This window comes from Rhinolophus hipposideros (genome assembly GCF_964194185.1).
Source record: "Rhinolophus hipposideros genome assembly, chromosome: 11".
NCBI classification, from domain to species: Eukaryota; Metazoa; Chordata; class Mammalia; order Chiroptera; family Rhinolophidae; genus Rhinolophus; species Rhinolophus hipposideros.
In genome coordinates this window covers 4,392,989-4,419,090 of record NC_138057.1, presented here as the reverse complement: position 1 = coordinate 4,419,090, position 26,102 = coordinate 4,392,989, and the positions used below count along the sequence as shown (strand labels likewise).

Below are 26,102 nucleotides of genomic sequence, written 5' to 3'. Positions count from 1 at the left end.
TCTTTCTTGGAAAGCCCTTTTCATTGATATGGATTTTTGTTCTTTATTTTCACAGTGTACTGATGGCTTGTGTACTTTAGGTTGAAATATGTTTGTAATTTTTGTGTGATCTTTTTGGTTATAAAGATAGTTTTTGATATCCAAAGTGTCACAGACCATCCTGCACAAATGGGTGCTGTGTGTTTATGCTTGTCGATTAAGGGAAAATGTGTGGGCGACAATTACATGAGGCCAGACCTGTGTGTCTGTTCCCCACAGCTCTGTGCACTTACTGAGAACACAGGAGGTGCGGGTAAGACCCCCCCTCTCTGAGTGCATGTGGAGACCGCCATCCTCGGGGCTCCGGGGTTCTCTGGGCTCCGGCTGCACGGCAGGCATCTGGCTGATTTTTCGCTGCAGCCACCAAGTTGCTGTCCAAAGTGGTTTTCCTAATAGGCAGTTAACACTAAGACTTAACAGATTTTTTATTTTCCCAGAATCTTTAAAAAGTAATAAAATGAAGATCTCCTATAATCTTAGAACCCAGATGGCTTTGTATTGTACATAGCGGGAATGATAGGGGTCATAATGGCTTTTCCCTGTAAAACTTTAGGTGTTGTAAATTTTTATTACCGAAATAACAAATGTAATACTACAGGCATCTAATTATGGAAAAGGTCATCTTTTTCGTACCCCTTTGGTGCCCACCCCTCAGGGAAGCCTGTATTAACAACCTGGTTATATCCTACCTCAAGAGTCCTGAAAACATAAACACATAGGTTTGTTTTGTTTTTTAAGTTTTTTTATTTTTTATTTTTTTTTACAAAAATGGGGTCATTTTATACACATTAAAAGTTGCCTTTTTCACTTAAAATATCATGGACAGCCTCTCCAGTTCAGTAGATACACACTTTTTTGTGGTCACGGAGGCTTTTAGCTCTGAAGGATAAGGGAATAAAGCAGGGCCCCAAACATACAAAGGCCTTGCCTCCTAGAGCCCCATTTTGGTGCAGAGGGACTGGCGATGTGCAGACGGCTGCAGAACCTGCCAGACAGCGATTAGTGCTCCAAAACGGATGGAGATGGAGAGGCTAGACCAAGACAGGATGACTGCAGCTGAAACGAGGGCAGTGTCCTATCCTAGACCCAGGTTTGAGGGTGCATGCAAAGGCCCTGAGGCGCGTTGGACCTGATCGAGGGAAGGCCGGCGCTGAGGGGAGCGGAGGAGTGGTGAGGTCAGGTTCAGGACATCTGGGATGGGCCCGATGCTCTGATGTGCAGCTCATGTTAGCACCCACTGGGCCTTGCGGATAGAAACGGCACACCTGAATTATGAAAGCACTTGAGGTCGGAATTAGTAGAATCATTCACATGGGCTCCTCAGACTGAAAACTGGGTTATGTTCAAATCTACCACTTTCAAAATACTGAACGCAACAATTCTTTTAACGGGATTTTTTTCCTTCAGAAATATTCTCCTGAATGCTGGCTCTTTGAAAAATAGTGAATGAGGAGTCGAACTCTGAATAAAGCTGCCATGTAGTTATACAACTTGGAATCTTAATTTTGCTCTGACACATGGAATGAAACATTCCATTGAATGTCCTAAAAACCATTGATTTTTGATTTTTTATGTTGTTGTTCTAGTCCAAAGTATCACAAGGTGGTGAGCCTGAGCAAAATGAAGCCTCAAGAAAAAATAAGAAAAAGGAAGAAAAGTCCAAATCAAAATATGAAGTCCTTACAGTTCAAGAGCTGCCGAGGATTGAAGTACATATTTCTCCCCTTGTGTGGTATAATAGATGGGTCTGTCTTAATAGAAATGTGGGTTCGTACTGTTTCCTAAGTGAAAATCTTCAATGTTTTCTTTAATGACCATTTTCCTAGTGTGAATAGTCATCATGCATTTTCTTTACGTCTTCATTTCATCCCAGCACTGCCTGTCTCGTAGCAGGCGCTCGGTAAACACCGGACTGAAGGAATAGTTCTGGAGGCAAAACTGCTTGTACTGAAATTTAGTTTGTGTGCCACAGTACTAATATTTCCCCCTCAGTATCTTCTTCACCTGTTTTTCCCTTGCTTTGGCATGCTGGCTTTTGCAGGGCCTCCTTCTCTATCCAGAAATCGTATAATGTGCTTCACTAGAGAGAGAAAGCTGGAATGCCATAGAGCCATCATGGGCCCTGGTCAAGAGAATGTCGTGGACTTGAAAGCACTCTTTAAATTGTTGTCATGTGATACTCCAAGAATGGCCCTCTCCTCCAAGGGTCGGTCCTGGGCTCTGGCCACGTTTCCCATGGGTCTGCAGTACAAGACTCAGCAGCCTGGCTCCTGGGCTCAGCAGTAGGCTCAGCAGTGCTGCCCAGGCATTCCCACAGACCTGGGGGTTTCTCACGGCTCTGGGAACGAGCCCTTGAGAATAGTGGGGTCATGTTTGATGACGTGTGACTATGGCAGAGCATTATGGTTTGGGCCAATGAATAATTCACATTTCTGCCCCTATTTCACACATAACGTCTCCAAGGCACCTAAAATGTTGACAGAAGCACATAATACATTTTTAAGTTATTTAAACATTATTTAGAGGCCTTTTGCCTTTCTTTCTGTTTTCTAGCCTGGGATCAGCACACATGACATATGATAAGACACATCTCCTGAACCTGGATTGATGGTTTCCCTAATGAACAACATAGTTGAAGGATGGGTGCTTGAGCACTTTGTGTCATGGTGGTTAGGGGCACTTCTGTGGACCCCTTGAATGTGCCCCTATCCTTGGGGCCTCCGCTCTTATTTTCTGGAGCAGGAGATTAGAACTATGGTCTTTAAATAGGGTTCCCAGGCAGGAATTCCTGCCTCTCAGGAATTTTTTTTGCTTTCCCATTCCGGAATCCTGATGTTTTCTGTTCTCCATGATGAATCGTTTCCACAAAGTGACGGCCGATACTACCAACCACCTGGGTTCAAGGAGCCGATTTTCCCGATTTCCTGACCAACTTCTCAGGACTCGGGAATGGAAAAGCAAAAAAAGTTCCCGAGAATAGGTGGGAATTCCTGCCTGGAAACCCTAGCAATAAATAGAAAAGTCTAAGAGATACATTGGGAGTAGTACGTTTATTTCCTATTGTGGGAATTACTGGGTTCAAGGAGCCAATTTTCCTGATTTCCTTACCAACTTCTCTTGGGATTCGGGAACGGGAAAATGAAAAAAATTCCTGAGAACGGGCGGGAATTCCCACCTGGAAACCCTATCTTTAAATTTGTTTTAAAAGTGAAATTAAGCTGAGGTCTGTATGTTACAGTTCTTGGGGCTGCTTTATATCACCTTTGAACACTTCTGTGGGAGCTTATTATAGAAAATATGAGCAAGGAAAAGATTTTACGTGGGTATATTTGATTCTCATGATTCATGAAGAGCTGAAGGGTGTGTGGTTTACTTAGGATACGGAGGAGTTCCCCAATCTGGCAGTGGCATCTGAAAGAAGAGACAGAGTAGAGTCACCGAAATTTCAATCTAAACAGCAGCCACAGGTAAATTTTAGATTGAACCACAGTTGCTTTAGGCTTAACTCTTCTTGCTAAACTAAACTCTTGAGAAAAACTACTTTCCAGACTTCTTGGTCTATGGAGACAGATAGTTTTGTTTTGATTTATTCCTTCATTGGAGGAGGGCATCCAGTACGTTGAAACAAAAGTGGTTTTAAGCTAAAACTTAGCTTTGTCACTTTTGTAATAAGACTATTGGTAATTACCACTGCTTTATCAGAAAGTAGGGGAGCACATACTGCCTATGAAACTTTGATTTAAAGAAAAAAACGTTGGTTCAGTTTATTCAGGAAACCAGAATTCCTTTGTGAGACAATAATGTCTGACAGAAGGAAATAAGAGAGCCACCAAAATTTCGCTGTTACAGAGTCAGAACAAACAGAAGAGGTGATTGTCCTTACGCCCAGCCCTGCTATGGAATCAGGAATGAACTTGTGGTTCATATTCCAGATGGACAACTTGCATACTTTGAATAGCTTAGGCACGTCCATTGTCATTTTTGCCTTCCAGAGTGGGGTCATTATTTTCACATTTGTGAAAAGTAAAATTCTAAACCCTTGTGTGAATTAACTTTGCATTACCGTGTTATGGTTTCGTCATCTTCCACCCTGGCGGAAGGTCCCTATAGTCCACGCGTGCTGCCCTTCGCGCTCACACTTTGACGTGAGCCCTCAGCCAGTGGGGCTTTGGCACCAGGGAAGAGAACAGTGGGCAGGAGAGAGGAGTGAAGGTGCTAAAGCACATACGACAACCTGACCGTACAACCTTTTAAACCGTCTCAAAATCCAAATCACAGCTGGTTGAGAAGTAACATTTGTTTATATCAAATTTTGCGTCTAATTTAGTACTCATCTTCTGGGTGTGATTTGGACTTGTATGAATTTTTTGGCCATAGCCCCATGGTGTGTCATGGCGGTTGGTTGGCTCACTTAGGCAATTGGAGGATGAATGAGACTAATGAGGCAATAATACTAACCAATTAGCCTCACATACAAACTCCTGTATCCAAAGACTTTATACAAGCCTTGGTTTCTTATCTATAGATGTACACAGTTATTTACAATGGAGATACAGACATAACTGTAGGTGGTTTAATGTAAGCCCAGTGTTATGAAAGAAGAGAGAGGAAATAAATAACCATGGTGGTGACACTGGCAAATAATGTGGGATTGATGGGGGTTTTTCTTTAATTACATTATTTTTTAAAATTTTAAGATTTTGTTAATAGTCTCTTAAATCTATTTCATTTTATCTTTAATTGTATGATTTTTTGGTCATAAAATAATGAAAAGCACCATTTTTAAAATATATTATAAGTAAACTTCTAATTTTTGAACTTTTTAGAATAATTTTAGAAGTAGTGGAAAGAAGAGCCAAATTCCAGTACAGTTGGATTTGGGGGGAATGCTGACAGCACTAGAAAAGAAACAGCACTCCCAGAACGCAAAGCAGTCCTCCAAACCAGTGGTGTTCTCAGGTAAAAACATCTTTTCATCTCAAATGAAAGTCTTTTTGAGATAGACTATTGTGACTGTTTTCTCTTATAATCAAAAAGTATTTATCTATAATCAAAACAGTATGGTACTGGAATAAGGATAGATATAGACCAGTATAATAGAAATGAGAGTCTAGAAATAAACCCACATATCTGTAGCCAGTAAATTTTTGACACAGGTGCTGAGTTCGTTTAAAGAACAAAGAACAATCTCTTAAAAAAATGTTTCTGGGGTAACTGGATTTCCTCATGCTAAAGAATGAAGTTGGACCCCTACCTCACACCATAAACAAAAATTACGTAACTCAACATGGATCAACAACTTAAATATAAGAGCTAAAACCATAAAACTCTTAGAAGAAAACAGATAAATTTTAATTACCTTGAATTAGATAATGAATTTTTGGACAGGCAACAAAAGAGAAAAGAGATGAATTAGATTTCAACGCAATTAAAAACGTTATGTACCAAAGGGCATTATTAAGAATGTGTAAAGACAGCTTACAGAATAGGGAAAAATATTTGAAAATTATATATCTGATACGAGTATAATATCCAAATGTATAAGAGCTGTAACTCTATAGCAAACAAAAAATGGACAGAAAAACTTGCAAACCATTTCTCTACAAGATGTTCATCATCATTAGTCATTAGAGAAACACAGTCAGAACCTCAGTGAGATAGTTCTTCATAGTTCTCTGGATAGTTCTCTGGAAGCTGAGTAAAACCACAGAAAATAACCAGTGCTGCTGAGGACGTGGAGACACTGCTGTTGAGGATGTAAAATGATGCAATGCCTTCAGAAAACAGTTTGCTGGTTCCTTAGAATGCTGGATACAGAGTGGCCATGTGACCAAGTAATTCCACTCCTCTGTATTTATCCAAAATAATTAAGAACAGACACTTGTATGGCAGTGTTCATAGCGGCTTTATTCATAATAGCCGAAAGGTGGAAAACCCCAAATGTATATCAACACATGAACGGATAAACAAAATGTGCTCTGTATATACAAGGGACCGTTATTCAGCCTTTAAAAAAAAAAAAAAAGGAAGGAAATTCTGATACACGCAACATCGATAAACTTGAAAAATACGCTAAGTGAAGTAAACCAGACACAAAAGGAAAAATATGGTATGATTTCACTCCATGAAATATTCTAGAATAGGCAAATTCATTGAAAAGAGAGTAGAGATTACCAGGGGTTGATGGGCGGGGGAATGGGACGTTATCATTTAATGGGGCAGATTTTCAGTTTGGGGCATGAAAAAGTTTTGGAAGTACATAGTATGGTTGTCCAACACTGTGAATGTAATTGATGCCACTGAATTGTGCCTTTACAAACAGTGAAAATAGTAGATTTTATATGTATTTTAGCACAAAATTTTAAAATGCTACTTAAATGATGATTTTAAGAAATAAATATGACGACATTGTGTATCTGAAAATTTCATGACAGTTAAGTGCTCAGTACAGGTTACAAAGCTGCATGTGATAGAAATGAAATACCTCCCTGTCCCTGGGATGCAGTTCAGCAGTGTTGGCTCGGTTCTGATAAGTCCTTCTCTCTGAAATGTCTTCTCCTGGAGCCAAGACAGTTAAAATTGTCAACATGTCACAGAAAGAAATACTCACATTTGCCACCATAGTCGTTTAAAATAGGTAGTTTATTTAAAAAACAAAATAGGTACCCAAGGAAATGGTTAAGAAGCTTTTTTGTTTCTGAATTATTTTAAAGTATCTCATAGATATCATGTCATTTTACCTGTAAATACCCAACTCAGCATCTCTAACTGATGGTGATTTTATTTTTAACTGAACTACCCTGCCATCCTTTCATTTAATAATATTAATGATTGTTTTTTGTTAGCATCTTGTATGCAGTTTATGTTTAAGCTTCCTTGCTTGTCTAAACAATTTTGGTAGTTTTGTTCTTATCAGTGTCCATAGTTTCATACATTGCATGTCTAAGTATTATATACAGTAGGCACCCCCTTATCCACAGAGGATACGTTCTAAGACCCCCTAGTGGATGCCTGAGACGGTGGATAGTTCCGAACCTTATATATACTGTTACTGCCTTTACGTACATACTGATGGTAAAGGGTAAACTACTCTTGTGCTTTGGAGCCATTAAGTAAAATAAGGGTGACTTGAACACAAACACAGCATTACTGCTGTAGTCGACCTGATAACTGGGACAGCTACTAAGTGACTAACGGGCATGGATATGCTGGACAAAGGGATGATTCACATCCTGGGCAAGGACGGCTCAGGACAGAGTGAGATTTCATCACACTACTCAGAACGGCACACTATTTAAAACTTAGGAATTGTGTATTTCTGGAATTTTCCATATATCATTTTTGGACCACCATTGACCCCAGGTCACTGAAACCCTGGGAAGCAAAACTGCAAATAAGGGGGAAATGCTGTATGCCGAATTTCCCCTTTAGGTATCTTTCCTCAGAGTTGCTTCTCTCAGTTCATCTTCTGTTTGGTAAAGGCCTGCAGTGCTGTTACTGTGTATTACTGTTTTCAGACCAATCCAGGGACTTTGGTGGAAGTTGGTAATTTATAGGATAACTAATGGCAAAGTCAGCTTTTCCCCAGCAGTTAGCTTTGGCTTGTTAACATGTTTCCCCAAAAATAAGACCTAGCCGGACAATCAGCTCTAATGTGCATCTCTTGGAGCAAAAATTAATATAAGACCTGGTCTTAATTTTACTATAAGACTATATAATGTAATATAATATAATGTATTTACTATATAATGTAATATAATATAGTATAATAAAATATAATATATACTGGGTCTTCTATTAATTTTTGCTCCAAGAGATGCATTAGAGCTGATTGTCTGCTAGGTCTTATTTTCGGAGAAACAAGGTATGTATTTTTTGATGAGATGGTCAGTCAGATGTGGCCATAAGAGGAGATATAGGAGAACCTCAAGAAAAAACAAAGCTCATTATACTCTGTGTCCTGGAGACAGGAGGCATAGTATGCAGGGCCACATGGGAAAGCACCAGGGTGGGCAGGAAGCATAGGACAGGAGGGGGGGTGGTTAAAGGGCCAGAGCCTTTACTGGAAAGGGACCCTCCTTCCCCAGGCCCACTGGTAACACTGGAGAGGCGCCATGTTAGTGGGATGCAGGGGGTGCCGGCAGGAGGGACCAGGACTGGAGGGCCTGGGGAGCGGGAACTGCAGGAGCCCAGCTGAGGTCCTAAACTTGGAGTGGCATTAGGGATGGGGGAAGCAAGCAGATATGAGCAGGTTTGGTATGGCTTGTGTTTCAAGAAGAGCTGATGACAAGAACCAAGCCAGTTACAGGTACATTTCAAACATAATGTGGGAGCAGCTTTCCACAGACAACCAGCAGCTGTGCCCTAGCCAAGGCTAGAAATAGTGTGGGGCAGGGCGTAGTGGGTACATTCTGCACTGCAGTGGGGAATTGGCCAGCTGAGACAGTGGGCATAGCAGATTGACAAAGCACCAGTAACTTAGACTCCAGACTTAGGTAGTGTGGGTAAATACATTTGGAAAAATATTGATGCTTGTTTAAGCTGGGCAGCGAGTACATGGGCTTTTTGTTACACTGCTCTCTTTGGTGTTTGTTGGAAATTTTCCTGATGAAAGAGTAGGGGAAAGTATGCACAGACTATGTGCTGGGAGCAGGAACAAGGTGTACGAAGTGGAGCAGAACCGGAGAACGCAATGGAAGTATTGAGTAGTGATCGTCATGTATTGACTGTGGAGGGATTGTTACGTACTGCACAATAAGGGATTTTAGGATTGTGTGGAAAACGCAAGAGAAGCAACTAGAAACGTTACTAGACTCTTATGAGTGCCTTATAAGATAGCTACATAGAAGATAGGCATATGGAAACCAACAGCCGACTTCTGCAAAGGCGGCCTCAACTGAAAGTGCTGGAGGGAGACTTACTCCAAAGGGCCGTTGTAAGTATGAACTACCAGAAATATCCTCAGTTGAAGATGAGATCACACATTGTTAGACTACGGAGAAACAGAAGATGTGTTTATAGGGATTGGGAGATGGTTCTTCCCAAATTACTTCATAATGTTTTTGGATCCCTACTAAAAGATACTAAATTTAAATTTCACTGGCAATAAATGCCAATCAGAAGAATGTCTAAGGGACCGTTTAAGGAGGATGAGTAAGGTTGTGAGGACAGGCGGGCTGCGGGAGGGGTCTCTGAGACCTGGGGAGCCCTTCCTGAGACGCGTCCTCCCTGTGTTACAGTCGGGGCAGTGCCCGTCCTCTCCAAAGAGGCCACGTCGGGGAAGAAGGGCCACCATTTCAGCCAGGTGAAGACCCCACACAATCCCTTGGACTCCAGCGCCCCCCTGATAAAGAAGGGGAAGCAGAGGGAGGTTCCCAAGGCCAAGAAGCCGACCTCGTTGAAGAAGGTGCGTGGGGTTGCATTGCAAAGTGGGCACTAGAAAACCTAGTGTTACTTCTTTCAGCTAGGAGGTTGGAGGGTTTCCTATTCTAGCGGATGTGTTCATGATTCTCTGAAAAATGATCCCTCGCTCCACAAGTGACATAGTGGGGCGTGCGAAGTAGGGTGGCTTCAGCTACTGGCCTGGGAAGCTGTTTTCTAAAAACGTTGCAGTGACATGGACAGAAAACCAGAAATGGAGGGAGTTATGTTCTCATGTACTGGTACCCTCCTCCTACCCGAGGTGATCTGTCTGCTGTTCAGAGTTGGGGAATTTTGGACACTTCCTGGCAGACACTCCATCAGGGCTGTCGCACATGTTTCTTTCTGTAATTCTCAGCAGTCTGTGGCGTGTGGTCTGTCGCAGATGGGGGACCGAGTGTCTTGCCTGGGGCCAGGTAACTGTTGACGGCGGCACAGTTGCCTCAGAACCCAGCTGCGGCGCCCTGCTCTGTGCACGTGGGGGGGTTGTGTTGCTCCTGGGTCTCCCCCCGGCTTGGTGGTGTCCTGTTGCCACTGAGGGCACGGACAGGTGCACTGCCAGAATCCTGATTTTGGGTGGCTTGTTTCACAGAGGAGCTTATTTTTACAAGTATTTAGGTGTTTTAATCATTTATTCAATTTTAAAGATCATTTTGAAAGAACGGCAGGAGAGAAAGCAGCAGCGTCTCCAAGAAAATGCTGCGAGCCTAGCTTTTGCCAGTGATGATGCGCAAGGTCCAGAGAGCGACGGTGAAGAGCTGGTCCTCGAGCAGGCTGAGCCCTTAGGTACGGAGTTCTGGTGGCTGCTACCTAAGGAGTCCTGCAGTGGGGCAGCATGTGCCGCGGAGCTTCGGAGCTCTGCCCGCCCTGGCCCCTTTGCGGTCAGAGCAAGTCAGTGTTGAGCCCCAAGGACACACAAGTTTTCAGACTCCCAACTTGGCAGGAAGAGGGTGTCCCCGTGGACGGTGGGGCTTCCGGTGCGTCTGCTTCTTGGCGTCTGTGAGGGATAGGAGACGAGGGCCCTGAGCTTCATCTACTTGACATTGGAGGGTCCTCACGACTTGAAATAGCTGTGAGAATTAACCCCACTAACTGCAAAGCTGCTTTCCTATGAGTGGATGAGACACAGTGTCATAAAAAGAACCTGTTTAGTAAGCCATTTATTGAATGACACATTCAGGAAAGTGCAGGATCCTGAGCATAGAGCTTGAGGACTTTCACAAAGTGAGCACAGCACCAGCTTCTGGAGCAGAGCAGCCCGCAGTCCTCGTGCCCACCCGAGGCCTGCCCTTCTGCAGCCCCACCGCTGAGCCTTTGGCTTTGTTCTGGGGAGCCGTGCATCAAGTGCCCCTGTGGCCAGAAGTGCGTTGTGGCCCATGGGCAGTTCCCGATTGTCGTTGCTGCACAGCGTCCGGGTGTATGTACGTGCCAGGTGACGGGAGTGGGGGATTCAGGGAGCTTCACTTCGGGGCCATTAGACGTAGGGTCGCTGTGGCAGTGTAGTGGTGAGTGTGAGCTGAGGAGGTGAGTGCTGCCGCCAGCTGGCATTTCCCTGGCGACCTCAGGCTTGGGTCCACTGCTGTCCAGCCTTGGAGGCTCCTTCCTGCCAAACAGGCTTCCAGGTGTGTCCCTAGTTAGGCCCACTGGTGGGGAGAGGCCAGCTTGACAGACATTATCTGTCATGTGTGCTGTCCTGGTGGGTGTGATACATGCTCCTGAATTCCTTCTCTGGTGAACTGGTACCTCATTTGCACTCTGGAAGTCTCTAGAAGGACCTTTTGGGAACCATAGCAATTACTGACTCCTGTCTGATGTGTCCCTTGAGGCTCATAGTTTAGACATTTGAGTTCAGCTCTGATTTAAAAATTATTTGGTAAAGGAATAGTCTCAAGCATTTTAAGTGCACAAAAATTAGAACTAAAAACCTGCTTTTAAAACTTCCTGATAGGAACTTCAGTTTAAATTTCAAAATTTAAAAACAAATTTGGCCACTGACTGAACCACACATTTAAAAATGGTTAAAGTAGTAAATTTTATAAATATTTTGCCACAAGAAAAGTAAATAACTGAATTAGGGTCAGGAAGGCACTTCCAGGCAGAACAGAAAGTTGCCGGGTCTTCTGTTTTCCCCAAGTCATTCCTGTCACTCCACTGCCCGCGGTGGTGCTTGGCAGTGTCTGGATGTGGTGGTGGGGGCCGCCCTGGGGACACTTCCTGGCAACGCGCCTTGGGCATCCTTCGCCCGAGTCCCGCAGGTGCTGTGCCATGACTTTATTCTTTCTGTGAAGATCCAGGGGGAGCAGAAGTGTCCGTGTGTCCCACTCCTGTGGTGATGAGCAAGTCAGAAGAGCCATTGGGAGCTGAGATCTGCAAGGAGGCAGAGACCTCCCACCTGGCCCCTGACAACACCAGCTGCCCCAAGATCCACAGCCGCAGATTCAGGGAGTGAGTGAGCGCGCAGGGGACGGGGGTGGTGGGGTTCCCTCTGGCTCTGGGCCTGGGTTCCCCACCCTCATGTCTCAGACCAGAAAGCCCTGAGGCTGGGCCCAGTGTTTTCTTCCCCCTGTGAAGGTGACCAGGTACCTAGTCGTACCACATGTCTGGGCTACTGAGTCTGTTTCTACGAGGTCTCTCGTCCTGCTGCTGCATGGCCGAGGTGCTCATAAATCCAGATTTTCGGTTGGGGGAATGGGTAGTGAGTGATAGCGTGTTATGTCCCAGTTCCCTTTCATGATTTCATTTCTCTGCATGATTTATAAGGAGCTTTGCCCCCTCCCCTCCCCTCCCACTTTCTTCCAGGGCAGACTCTCCGGGTGTTTTCACGAGGAACGGTACACAGGAGATGGCCGAGATTGAGGGACATTTGGCAAGCTGTGGTAGGGGACAATGTGCAGAGCTTTTGTCCCTTGTAGTTGGCAGTGGGGAAGGATTACTCAAGCCTTACCTTTTATTAGCCCAGTCAGTCAGGAATCTCACTTGGAATTAGTATTGTTCATCAAAGTATGATTTCCCGAGAGGGGCCATGCCATCCCGCCCTCCCGGCAGGTGTGACGGGAGCTGCACTGCAGTGTCAGTCAGTGGAGAGCTGATGGCGTCTAATGTTTCTTTCAGTTACTGCAGCCAGGTGCTCAGTAAAGAAGTTGACGCCTGTGTTACGGATCTGCTGAAAGAGCTGGTCCGTTTCCAAGACCGCATGTACCAGAAAGATCCCGTCAAGGCCAAGGCCAAACGGCGGCTTGTGCTGGGGCTGAGGGAGGTGCTCAAACACCTGAGGCTCAGAAAGCTCAAGTGCGTGATCATCTCTCCCAACTGTGAGAAGATACAGTCGAAAGGTAATGGCGTGGTGTTGTCCCTGGCAGATGGCCCGCATGCCTGGTCAGCAGCCAGGCCTCGGCAGTTTGGTTGTTTCCTTTTCATTTAATATTTTTTTTAATTTATTGGGGTGACAATTGTTAGTGAAATTACATAGATTTCAGGTGTACAATTCTGTATTACATCATCTATAAATCCCACGGTGTGTTCACCACCCAGAGTCAGTTCTCCTTCCATCACCATATATTTGATCCCCCTTACCCTCATCTCCCACCCCCCCACGTCCCTTACCCTCTGGTAACCACTAAACTATTGTCTGTGTCTATGAGTTTTTGTTTTTCATTTGTTTGTCTTGTTCTTTTGCTGTATTTGGTTTATATACCACATATCAGTGAAATCATAGGGTTCTCTGCTTTTTCTGTCTGACTTATTTCGCTTAGCATTATACTCTCAAGATCCATCCATGTTGTCACAAATGTTCCTATATCATCTTTCCTTAACGCCGAATAGTATTCCATTGTGTATATATACCACAACTTCTTTATCCATTCATCTATCGAAAGACATTTTGGTTGTTTCCATGTTTTGGCCACCGTAAACAAAGCTGCAGTGAACATTGGAGCACACGTGTCTTTATGTATAAATGTTTTCAGATTTTTTGGGTAGATACCCAGGAGAGGGATTGCTGGGTCATATGGTAATTCTATTCGTAATTTTTTTGAGGAACCTCCACACTGCCTTCCATAGCGGCTGCACCAGTCTGCATCCCCACCAACAGTGTATGAGGGTTCCTTTTTCTCCACAGCCTCTCCAACACTTGTTACTATTTGTTTTGTTGATGAAAGCCATTCTGACTGGGGTGAGGTGATATCTCATTGTGGTTTTTATTTGCATTTCTCTGATGATTAGTGATGTTGAGCATTTTTTCATATGTCTATTTGCCATTTGTATGTCCTCTTTGGAGAAATGTCTCTTCAGGTCCTCTGCCCATTTTTCAATTGGGTTGTTTGTTTTTTTGTTGTTGAGCTTCATGTGTTCCTTGTATATTTTGGATATTAGCCCCTTATCAGAGGCACTGTTTGCAAAAATCTTCTGCCATTCATTCGGTTGCCTCTTTATTTTGTCGATGGTTTCTTTTGCTGTGCAGAAGCTTTTAAGTTTCATATAGTCCCATTTGTTTATTTTAGCTTTTACTTCCATTGCCTTTGGAGTCAAATTCATAAAATGCTCTTTGAACCCAAGGTCCATAAGTTTAGTACCTATGTTTTCTTCTATGCAGTTTATTGTGTCAGGTCTTATGCTTAAGTCTTTGATCCATTTTGAATTAATTTTGGTACATGGTGACAGATAGCAGTCCAGTTTCATTCTCTTGCACGTGGCTATCCAATTCTCCCAGCACCATTTATTGAAGAGGCTGTCTTTCCTCCATTGTATGTTTTTAGCTTTTTTGTCAAAAATTATCTGTCCATATTTATGTGGTTTTATTTCTGGGTTCTCAATTCTATTCCATTGATCTATGTGTCTGTTTTTTGCCAATACCATGCTGTTTTGATTACTGTAGCCCTGTAGTACAAGCTAAAGTCAGGGAGTGCGATACCACCAGCATTGTTCTTTTTTCTTAAGATTGCTTTGGCTATTCGGGGTCTTTTGTGGTTCCAAACAAATCTGATGATTTTTTGTTCTATTTCTTTAAAAAATGCCATTGGGATTTTCATGGGGATTGCATTAAATCTGTATGTTGCTTTGGGTAATATGGCCATTTTAACTATGTTGATTCTTCCTATCCATGAGCATGGAATGTCTTTCCATTTCTTTGTGTCTTCTTCAATTTCTTTTAAAAATGTCTTATACTTTTCAGCATATGGGTCCTTCACATCCTTAGTTAAGTTTATTCCTAGGTATTTTTTTCTTTTTGCTGCAATTGCAAAGGAAATTGTTTTTTGTATTTCCTTTTCTGAGATTTCATTGTTATTATGTAGGAATGCAATGGACTTTTGTACGTTGATTTTGTAGCCAGCAACTTTACTGTATTCATTGATTGTTTCTAACAGCTTTTTGGTGGAGTCTTTAGGGTTTTCTATATATAGCATCATGTCATCTACAAAGGGTGATAGTTTAACTTCTTCATTCCCAATTTGGATGCCTTTAATTTCTTTCTCTTGCCTGCTTGCTCTGGCAAAGACTTCCAACACTATGTTGAAAAGCAGAGGTGATAGGAGACAACCCTGTCGTGTTCCTGAACGTAGAGCAAAGGGCTTCAGTTTTTCACCATTAATTACGAGATTAGCTGAGGGCTTGTCATATATGGCCTTTATTATGTTAAGGTATTGTCCTTCTTTACCTATTTTATTAAGTGTTTTAATCATAAATGGATGTTGTATCTTGTCAAATGCTTTTTCTGCATCAATTGATATAATCATATGATTTTTGTCCTTTATTTTCTTTCTGTTGTGTATCACATTGATGTATTTGTGGATGTTGAACCATCCTTAGGGATGAACCTTAGGGATGCCTTAGGGATGAACCCCACTTGGTCATGATGAATAATCTTTTTAATGCATTGTTGTATTCGATTTGCTAGAATTTTGTTTAGGATTTTTGCATCAGTATTCATCAGAGATGTTGGTCTGTAGTTTTCTTTTTTTGTGTTGTCCTTACCATGTTTTGGTATCAGGGTAATGCTGGCCTCATAAAATGAGTTAGGGAGTACTGTCTCTTCTTCAATTTTTTGTAAGAGTTTGAGCAGGATTGGTATTAGATCATTTTTGAAGGTTTGGTAGAATTCACTAGTGAAGCCATCTGGTCCCAGACTTTTGCTTTTGGGAAGGTTTTGGATGACTGATTCAGTTTCTTTACTGGTGATCGGTCCGTTTAGGTCCAGTTCTTCATGGTTCAGCCTTGGAAAGCTATATGTTTCTAAGAACTTGTCCATATCTTCTAGGTTATTGAATTTGGTGGCATATAGTCCTTCATAGTATTCTTGCATGATCCTTTTATTTCTGTGGTGTCCGTGATAACTTCCCCTTTTTCATTTCTGATTTTGTTAATTAGTGTCTTCTCTCTTTTTAGCTGAGTGAGTCTAGCCAAGGGTTTGTCTGTCTTATTAATGTTTTTAAAGAATCAGCTCTTTGTCACATTAATTTTTTCTATTGTCTTTTTGTTTTCTATTTCATTTAGTTCTGCTCTGATTTTTGTGATTTCCTTTCTTCTGCTGACCTTGGGTTTCACTTGTTCTTCTTTTTCTAGTTCTTTGAGGTGTAACATGAGGTTAATTTATTTGGGATTTTTTTTGTTTCTTGAGATAGGCCTGTAATGATATAAATTTGCCTCTTAAACTGCTTTCGCTGCATCCCAAAAATTTTGGTAGGATTTGCATTGTCATTTGTTTCTATATCTTTTGATCTCTCCTCTAATTTCTTCTTTGACCCAGTCGTTCTTTAAAAGTATGTTGTTTAATCTCCATGTATTTGTGTTTTTTCCTGCTTTCTTTTTGCAGTTGATATCCAATTTCAAAGCCTTGTGATCAGAGAATATGCTTGGTATGATTTCAATCGTCTTAAATTTGCTGAGGCTGCTTTTATGTCCCAATATATGGTCTATCCTTGAGAATGTTCCATGTACACTAGAAAAAAATGAATAGTCTGATGTTTTAGGATGAAGTGCTCTATATATATATGTCAATTATGTCCATTTCATCTAATGTGTCATTTAGGGCTGCTATTTCGTTATTTATTTTCTGTTTGGATGATCTATCCATAGCTGTCAATGATGTATTAAAGTCCCCTAGTATAATTGTGTTTTGGTCAATTTCTCCCTTTAGTTCTGTTAGTAGTTGCTTGGTATGTTTTGGTGCTCCCTGATTGGGGGCATAAATATTGATGACTATTACATCTTCTTGTTGTATAGTCCCCTTTACCATTATGAAATGTCCGTCTTTGTTTCTTGTTACTTTTTTTCACCCTGAAGTCTGTGTCATCTGATATCATTGTGGCTACACCTGATTTTCTCTGAATACTATTTGCTTGGAGTTCAGTTTCCACCCTTTCACTTTGAGTCTATGCTTGTCCTTGTAGCTGAGATGTGTGTCTTGGAGACAGCATATGGTTGGATTTAGTATTTTTATCCAATCTGCTACTCTGTGCCTTTTTATTGGAGAGTTCAGTCCATTTACATTTAGGGTGATTATTGATAGGTGAGGATTTCCTGTCATTCTATCTTTAGTTTTCTGGTAAAGCTGTGTCTTCATTGTTTCTTTGCCTTTTTGTTGTTGTCTATTATTTCTGTGTGGTGGTATTCTATGATGTTTCCCTCTGTTTCTTTTTACAGTATATATTTCAGTTGTGGATTTTTTTTGAGTGGTTACTTTTAAGATTATGTAAAAGAAAGTTTGATATTTAGTGTATTCCATTTTCTTCATCACGCTTACTTTCTCCATTCCCATGTTCCGGTTCAGGCCTTTACTCTCCCCCTTTTTAGGTTTCGGTTGCCACAAATTGTCCCTGTTGATGGTGGTCGAATAGCCTCCTTTAGTATTTCTTGTAGTGCAGATTGTGTATTAGAAAATACCCTCAGCTTCTGTATGTCTGGAAATGTCTTTATTCCTCCTTCATATCTAAAGGATATCTTTGCTGGATATGTTATTCTTGGCTAATAATTTCTCTCTTTCAATAGTTTGAATATTTGGTTCCACTCCCTCCTGGCTTGTAGAGTTTCTGCTGAAAAATCTGATGATAATCTAATGTGCTTTCCTTTGTAGGTTACCGTCTTCTTTTCCCTGGCTGCCTTGAGGATTCTTTCTTTGTCACTGATTTTAGACAGCTTCAATACAATGTGCCTTGGAGAAGGCCTGTTGGGATTGAGGTAATTAGGTGTTCTATTTGCTTCTTGGATTCGAGGATCCAGTTCTGTCCACAAGTTTCAGAAGTTCTCATCAACGATTTGTTTGAATATATTCTCTGTTCCCTTCTCTCTTTCTTCTCCTTCTGGTATGCCCATTATTCTTATATTGCTCTTTCTGATAGAGTCAGACAGTTCTTGTAGAGTTCTTTCGTTTCTTTTAAGTCTCAAGTCTCTTTTTTCTTCCATCTGTGTCATTTCCAGGTTTCTATCTTCAATGTCACTGATTCTTTCCTCCATCTGGTCAACTCTACTACTTAAGCTGGTTATTTCATTCTTAATTTTTTCTATTGAGTTCTTAATCTCCAGAAATTCCATTTGGTTCTTTTTTAAAATTTCAATCTCTTCCATAAAATGCTCATGTTCTCTGATTGCATTTCTGAGTTCATTAAATTGCCTTTCTATGTTTTCTTGCATTTGTTGAGTTTTTTCAGAACTGCAATTTTGAATTCTCTGTCATTTAAGTCACATATTTCCATTTCTGTAAGTTCCTTTTCTGGAGACTTTTCACTTTCTTTCTGAGCTGTCTTGTTGCCTTGATTATTCATGGCAATTACTGATTTATTATTTCTCTTCCTAGACATCTACAGGAGTGGTTTCTGCAACAGTTTGATAGGAAGAGGTCTTTCTTTTGTTTTCCAATACTTGTTGGTACAGTGTTTTATTTTCTCTCTGACTGCAGCCTTTATTTCCTCTCTCACACAGTAGTGCTGTTTTCTCTGCACTATTCCAGCTTCTCACAAAATGGGGGTATTCCCTGGGAAATGCTGTTAACAGTTCGCCTGGGTTATAGGGCGACACGTCCCTGAGGGGATGCGGAGAGCTTTTGAAGTTCCAAAACTCTTCCTGCACCAGATTCAGAGCGTATGTTTCAGCAGTTCTGTTTACTCTCTCAGGGATCCGCCCAGATAGGTGGGGCCAGGGGCGGGGTGAATTGTGTGAGGTGGCCCAGAGCAATGGCAGCGACCACCACCACAGCCGGTCCTACTTCCACAGCTTTTTCCCCTTTTCCGGAATAGTTGGGCTGCGAATCTGTGTCTGCGCTCTACAGTTCTCAGAAGAGCAAATATTCTGTTCTTTTGATCTGACCCTGCTACTGTTCCGCTTCTAGCACCGGGCAGGTGGGGGCGGGGCGAGCTCTGGGAGGGTAGGGAGGGGGCGGCTAGTCTCCGTGCCTAAGGCTTCCGTTCTCCGCTCGGCAGTGAGGGCTTAAACCACGGATTTCAGCCCTCTTCCCTCAGTCTTTGCTCCGAGGTCTGCCGTGAGCGAGCGTTGGGTTCAGCGGTTTTGTATGCTGCCCCCTCAGCCCTGTGGGCCGTAAGCGGAGCCCTAGCAGTCCGAGTCCTTCCCTTTCCCGCAGCTGCGGAAGATCCGGGATGCAGTGAGCTCCGAGCACTGAGCGAGGTCTGTGTCCTGCGCCCGCGCGGCTCCGTCTCCGCACTTCTCCTCTCCCTCCTCCCCCGCTCGCGCGATTCACCCACCTGGAGGTGAATTCAGTAGTCGGCCTCTTCGTCTTGCCTGTCTGCTGTGCAAGGAGTCCTTTGTGGAGTTATTGTTGTCCGATTCGTTGTAAATTCCAGGGGAGCGTTACAGAGGCTCACCTCACGCCGCCATTCCTCACGCCGCCATTTAGATGACATCTGGTTCCTTTTCTTTTAATTGAGTAATTTGTTTCCAGAGTTCATTTGCCCACCTCGTCCTTCCTGAGGTCTTCATGGCGGTTCCAGGCAGCCCGTCCGGGCCTCTGAATCAGGAAAGGCTGTATGTTGTCATGCAGTGTGCTGGGCACGGTGCCGCATTGCTCGGGAGCTAGGGAGGGTCACCGCTTACTCCTAACCAGAGGTTTTGTGACTGGCAGCCAGGCAGCCCCTGCACTGGACTATCGTTCATTTTAAATGCTCGGGTTGTGTCTGTGACTAACTCCCGTGTCTACTCATTCAAGGTGTGGCTTTGTCCGAGCACTTGGCCATCTTACTGACCCCAGAAGGTTGGTTCTATTTTGTGGGGTGTGAAATGCAGGGTGAGGCGATTGATAGTGAACTCCTGTCTGTGACCTCTGTGCAGTGGCCCTGAGCTTGTCCGTTTTACGTCTGTCTCAGGTTGCACAGTAAAGGGGTTGGTGTTAGGCACCGAGTGCCATAAGGTGCCAGTCCTCCACCTTCATATGGACACTCGCACTCCTTCCCCCACTCCCATTCCTTCCTCCCACGATCTAAAATTCTACTTAGTAGAATTCCACTTGCGGGTTACTTAGTCCAGATTCCACACTGAGCTTTCCAGTTGCCATGTCGCATCTGAAGACACTTGAGGTTTCCTGACTTTTCCTTGGGGACCTAAGAACAGGTGCTGGACCTGTCCATCGCCAGCCTGCCAGGCTTGACCCATCCTATCTCGGGGCAGGTGCAGTGCTCCCTGGTCGGAAGGGGATAGCAGAGGAGTTTGGGGACCTGCCCACTTGGTGGTGTGCTGGCAGTGCCCCCACCACAGCCCTGGGGCAGGCGTCGGGCCTAGTAGCAGTCACTCCTCCTGCTCGGCCAGCTGCTGGGACTCTGGACAGCTGGTGCACGAGGTGTTCTGCAGCTTTGTCTCCTCAGATTGTTCCAGGCCTTCTGTGCCACCTGCGCCCCTGTTGTTCTGGGGACGTTCCCTCATCGTGTTGGATGTGGTGTGTTTTTTTTACCTCCTGCTCGCTCTCTTGTCCGGATATGCCTTCGCCTGTTATCCTGGGGACAGAGAGACCCACATCATCCCCACCCCAAGGCTGTGGCGTTTGGGCTCCTGCTCGCTCCCTTGTCAGCTTGAGCACATCTGCAGTGGCTCATGCGGAAATGGTATGCAGGGCACATCTGGGAGATAGGGCTCGAAATCCAGTCTTTCTGCTTCTTGACCTTTTTTCCTGTTTTCCCTCGTCTCTGGGAGCTTCGGAGACTGTCCTTGGGCTGCGTCCTGGGAGGTGGGGCGGTTTGCGTCGGCACCCTCATGTCCGTATCGGAGCCCCCTCCAGCCGCTCCTGCCAGCTCCTGGAGTTCTGCCGCTCAGATACTGGGCCTGCGCACTGCATCCTGGGGTTACTTTCCGCTTCTGTTTACCTCCTTTTGGTTCTGTTTTCTAAACTTGCTGTAGCATTTGTCATTTCTGAGTGCTAGTTTTGTTGTTCTCTGAAGATTGTATGTTTGTCGCAGTTCAGGTTGCTTTGTGGGTAGGGTACCTCTGGGGACATGAGCTCCCTTCTCTCTGGGAGCCTTTCTTTCCTCCAGGTGGTTTGCGTTTGGTCTCATGGTGCAGGTTTCCTCAGCCATCAGTGTGTCCTTACCAGCTACTGGAGAAGCTGACTGGAAATCTGGGGGTGGGCTGGCATTTAAAGGCTGTGAGCTGCATCGGAGGGTAGTGGTTCTCAAACTGAAGACAACAGCAGTCACCCAGCAGCTGCATTCTGCTTGTACAGATCCCTCGGGCCCCTGAATGTGCATTTCTGGCAAGGTGTTGGGTGATGCTGCTGTTCTGAGGACCCAGTCTGAGAGCCTCTGCCGTGGCGCTACCGTTGTCTACTGGGGCTGGTCACATTCCCTGGGGAAGGACGGCTCCCACCTCCCATGAGGGGAGGGAGCAGGGCCTCAACCTCCCGCTGGGAAGCTTGTCCTCACTCACCAGGAGAGATTTAGCACCCGGTGTCCCGAGAACCTGCCGCCCTGCCTCACAGGAGGGGCCGTGCCTGGGCATTGGCCGGGCGAAGTGGGTCTGGACACTGGCGTGCTGTCACCAGTCCTGCTCCTCTGAACTGCACCTTGTTTCTGAAGGTGCCACCTAGTGCAGACAGGTGGTGAGCTCTGGCTTGTTAATTGTAGGGTACAGAGGCTGGTTCTAATCTAGGCTTTTCCCCACGGTTGGCATAGGTCAGCCAGGTCGGTGTGCGTCTGCCTCTCAGCTTTCAAATAGTTTTTTGCTCTGGTCTTACGTTTTTCTGTGGATTTACATCTTTCAATAAACAAACAAAATGGGTATGTATTCTCTTCTGACTGTGCCAGAGAACTGAGGTAGGATTTTACTAAAAGGCATCTTGAGGATTTGTTGTGCATTTAAAATACATTGCATAATCATCAGTTCCTACATTTTTTTTGCTTTGAGGCATAAGGAACTTGAGTACATGTCTTATAAATGCTTCTTCTTTGGAAAAGATAGCCCCTGACTTGCAGTCATTTTAAAACTAAAACTCAGTATTACAGCTATAGATTCTGCTAGAGCACTGCATTCGCTCAGAGTGGTCTTTTACCTCGTAATTCTGAAATTAAAGCTTTCAGGGGTAATTGTTTATGTGTTGAATGTTTTCCCTGTTTTAAATTGTCTCGTGGAACTTGGAGAGTTGGCACTTGGAGCTGCTTTCAGCTGTCACTAATCATTGACTAGGCGGTCTGAGCAACGCCACCGACTTGGGCCCCCAAGCCCACCCTCACTGCGTAATGCGCCGAAGGCCTCCCAAGAGGTGAGGACGTAGAGCTGCCCTCACGGCTGGGACTGACTGCAGTGGAAGGTCGCAGTGCAGTCAAACAGGGAAAGGCGTGATGGATGAAGCCAGGGAGCCACCCAGGGCGCACTGTGACAATGCGCGTGAATGTCTATGGGGCATCTTGGGAGAGACTCAGTGCCCAGGATATATCCCGGGGTCCGCTCAGGTGGGCACCCTCTGCCCGGCACGTCCCAAGCCCACATAATCGCGGGAGGAAGTGGTGACAGCATACACCTCACTGTTCCCACGAGCAGCGTCGGCACAGTAGCCACTCTGCTCAGATGGGGCGGTGGGAGGCCTCCAGAAAGCCCACTTCTGTTGGCAGCCAGGGACCGACGACACAAGTGGCCTTTTCTAAGGACGGCGGCGGCCGAGCCGGCGGGTTAGCCTGCTGCACGCTGCTGAGACGGCGCGTGGTCAGTCCCAGGGCGGGGGCCGGAGGCAGAGACCCTGGGCTGAGAGGTGGCTTGGCCGATGTTAGGGGCCTGCAGCAGTCTCTGCTGGCGGGTTGGGTGTACCTCTGCCTGGCTGCCGGTCCTGCTGGCCCAGAACTGCTGTTTTCCTTTGAAGTTTATGTCCCCGCCACAGGCTGCTTCCTCATCACCTCCCCTGTTCTTCAGGTAGATCTGGAGTGTGGGTGGGCGAGTTAAGGGTGTGAGGCTTAGAAAGTAACGCCCAGTCACACCAGCTGCAGAGTGAATTTCCAGTTCCCATGGGGGGAAGAGGAAGAGGGTTGTGCCCTTGAAAAGTTCCTCTAGTGAAAGAAAATTAGGGAATCATGTAATTAGTTCCCAGGGATGTGAGGTATTAGGGAATCTTTTCCTCTCATGCAGATGTGTATTTCTACCTAGAGTCAGTCTGTGTGCAGAAGAACTGCAGCTATGTGACAAATGCTATCACTTCCAGATGCTGGGTGTGAACAGCTCGCCATGCAGGGGGTGGGATCCATGGCTTTATTACTTTCTGAGGCGTAAACCCCCCAAATTCCTCTAGCTGCTCAGAGACAAACCACCGTTGCCAGATTTTTTTGCTTCACTGATAGTCTGTGCATAAGTGTGAACACTGAGTAGAATCTGGCCTCCTGGACCCCGTGTGGACCTGGTTTCCTAGCTTCAGGCTCGGGATCCTACCATCACGCTGGCTCGTGCAGGTTGTGTGGCTCCTGAAGGTCTGCGCTGTCCCTTACTGATGGCACATTGGGGGTTTTCACACTTCACACCTGTCAATGAGGCCGCATCTGACATGTGCTTTCTTATTTGTGTGAACATCACTGTGGGTTCTATACTGAGATTGGAAGGGCACATGTGTATGTGTGACAGCAGTGCCGTACCCGCCACCTGCAGAGACACCACAGCCCCGTGGGTTGTGTGCACCCCCCCGGCCCCGCCCCAAGAGGAGACTATATTGGCACTTGATTTGGGTGTTTGGTTTGCGGTGTTTTCTGTGAACTGTGGGTTCATATTCTTTGCCCGTTTGTCTTTGGGGATGTTCATCTGTTTTATATTCGTGTTACCTTTTTTTAATAACAGGAGAGGTAGCTTTTGGGTAAGAGTGGAAATGTTTCTCTCATTCTTCAGTAGCCTGTTTTCTTTTCACCTTTTTTGGCCATGCAGGGACTAGATGTGTATATATTGGTATTTTTTATTCTTAATGTTTTTCTCACATCTAGGTCAGTCCTTGACCTTCCCACTCCAAGGTGACTAACCATTTTTTAATTGTGCCCTTTTTTCCCTGTTTATTTGTTTAGGTAACATGTATTTCAGTCTAACATGGATCTCTCCAGAGGCTGACCCAGTTGTCCCTTCTCCACTGCTTCAACATGTACTTCCTCACATGTTCAAGTTCCCCATGTACTTGGGTCATTCCTGGACCCTCTGTTCTGTCACTCTGAATCCCCTTATTTACGTGCTTTTAGCTTTATAGCAGCTTTAATGTCTGATGATGCTAGCCTGATATTATTTCCCTTTTTCAAAAGGCTATTTTTACTTTTGTATTTTTTTCCTATTTTTTGTTTCAAGAGAAAAAACATCCCATTTGTAGTAAGCTACAGTATTTCAAAGTTTTAGGCTAACACAGAATTGACATGTCATCATTTTGGAGCATGTCCAAGAGCAGAGATATCTTTTGTTTAGGTTTACTCTGTGGTTGCTGCCATGAGTGGAGTCATTTCTGTGTTATGCGTTCTGGCTGGATGCTGCTTACATGTGTGTAGACCAGTGATTGGTGCGTTACTGGTGCACAGACTCCCGTATGTCGTTCTCTTACATGGTGCTAATTCTTTGGCGCTTCTGCGTTTCTGGCTTAGCACACAGAGCTCCTTCACCCCTTCTTTCTGCTCACCACGCCTCTCCCTGCTCTCACCAGCCCTGGCTGCCCCCAGCTGGGAGTTGGGGTGGGGCCTGAGGGGCGCTGAGCCCACGTGTGGTCATGGTGGAGGGGCCAGCAGTATGGGGTAGGACTCTTAGCAACTTATCCGCTCCAGATTTCCATCTGTAAGTGGGGTGTAGCCCCCCTGTCCTGCTTTAGGGTTTCTGTGAGGATACAGGGGCTAACACGTGAGGCAGACAGACCAGTGGTTGGACACTTAGTGAGTATTCAGTAAGTATTTGTTGAGACTCGTTAGGCATCACATGAGCTGTTGATGCGACATAGTGTCCTTTGGGAGAGTGATCCCTTCCACATGGCTGAGAGGAACAGTGCATTTGCACTGCAGTACCCTGCTTTCTCCTGCTGACACGGGGCACAGGCCACTGACGAGGGAAGAAGGTAGCTGCGGAGTGTTGCTATCTGTAGGAAAAAGTCCTTTGCGACCAGTGTCCCCGCCGTGCCCCATGTGACGTGTCTCCCTGTCATTCTGTCCTCGCCAGGCGGGCTGGATGACACCCTGCACACTATCATCGATTACGCCTGTGTACAGAACATTCCCTTCGTGTTTGCTCTGAACCGCAAAGCTCTGGGGCGCAGTCTGAACAAAGCGGTTCCTGTCAGCGTGGTGGGGATCTTCAGCTACGATGGGGCGCAGGTGAGTGGGCAGGGACTGCCGCCCGCTGGCGCTGCTTGTGGGCGGACGCGGGAGAGAGGGCTTGGTCTGCAGCAGCGCCCAGCAGAGCCACCCACCCAGCATGGAAGGAAGTGCGATTCTGAATTTAGCTGTTGGCTTAGTGCTGTCACAGAGGCGCCTCAGGTGCCTGCTCTTCTTTCAGAGCAGCACCCTCGGCGGTAGCACCCTACTTCTCCTGGGTGGGCTCCAGTGTGGTTTTCAGGAGACCCATATCTTCTCTGGTCCGGGGATGTCACCTGTGCTCTTCTGCCCAAGGACCAGTTCCACAGGATGGTCGAGCTGACAATGGCTGCGCGGCAGGCGTACAAGACCATGCTGGAGAATGTGCGCCAGGAGCTGGCAGGAGAGCCCGGGCCCCAGGCCCCTAGTGGGCCACCTGCAGAGGGCCCCAGCTGCTCTGCAGAAGACGGTCCCCTGGCTCCTGCCAGGGCAGAAGAGCCACCCTACAGTGAGTGCGGGGAGGGGCTGAGTCTGGGCTGAGTGTCCTCCAGGTCTTCATGGACGGATTCAAAAATCTGCCCAGGAGAGCAGCGCAGCCAGGCCCCGGTGGCACCGGCTCCACTGGGCCTGGATAAGACCTGGCCATTGTCTAAGAGCTGTTCTCAGACTAGTGAGTGTCACAGATGGACCTCGGGCCACATGGCCCCTGGACAGAAGGTGGCCTCGAGAACAGTTGTGTCCCTGGTGGGAGGTAGCAAGGTCAGTGAGTGCCAAGGGGTGATTGGTTCTGCTCACAAAGGTGGGGATGCAGTGCCGTTGGTGAGCCCAGGCCAGGCCCCATCTGGGGACTGAGCCAGTAAGCAGTACACTTTCCGGTAGAGACTGTCCTGACTGTTCCTGCCTGTTCATCAGCTGTGCCGCTTTCTCGTT

The 26,102-nt window shown here is 45.3% G+C and overlaps 1 protein-coding gene across 10 annotated transcripts in view; it reads left to right on the top strand.

Annotated features, from left to right (window-relative positions):
- The window catches only part of SECISBP2 (SECIS binding protein 2), a 41,803-nt gene that overhangs the window by 14,869 nt on the left and 832 nt on the right, over positions 1-26,102 (top strand). For 3 of the 10 annotated variants that reach the window (XM_081067583.1, XM_081067579.1, XM_081067580.1), the window contains 9 exons: positions 1,626-1,748; positions 3,417-3,506; positions 4,866-4,998; positions 9,279-9,445; positions 10,107-10,245; positions 11,748-11,904; positions 12,571-12,791; positions 25,039-25,193; positions 25,488-25,680. In XM_081067583.1, the coding sequence (XP_080923709.1) occupies positions 1,626-1,748; positions 3,417-3,506; positions 4,866-4,998; positions 9,279-9,445; positions 10,107-10,245; positions 11,748-11,904; positions 12,571-12,791; positions 25,039-25,193; positions 25,488-25,680 (1,378 nt within the window). Of the gene's footprint in view, positions 1-1,625; positions 1,749-3,416; positions 3,507-4,865; positions 4,999-9,278; positions 9,446-10,106; positions 10,246-11,747; positions 11,905-12,570; positions 12,792-25,038; positions 25,194-25,374; positions 25,681-26,102 lie in introns of all 10 variants that reach the window. The other 7 variants (XM_081067585.1, XM_081067581.1, XR_013994557.1 and 4 more) reach the window with 6 other exon arrangements.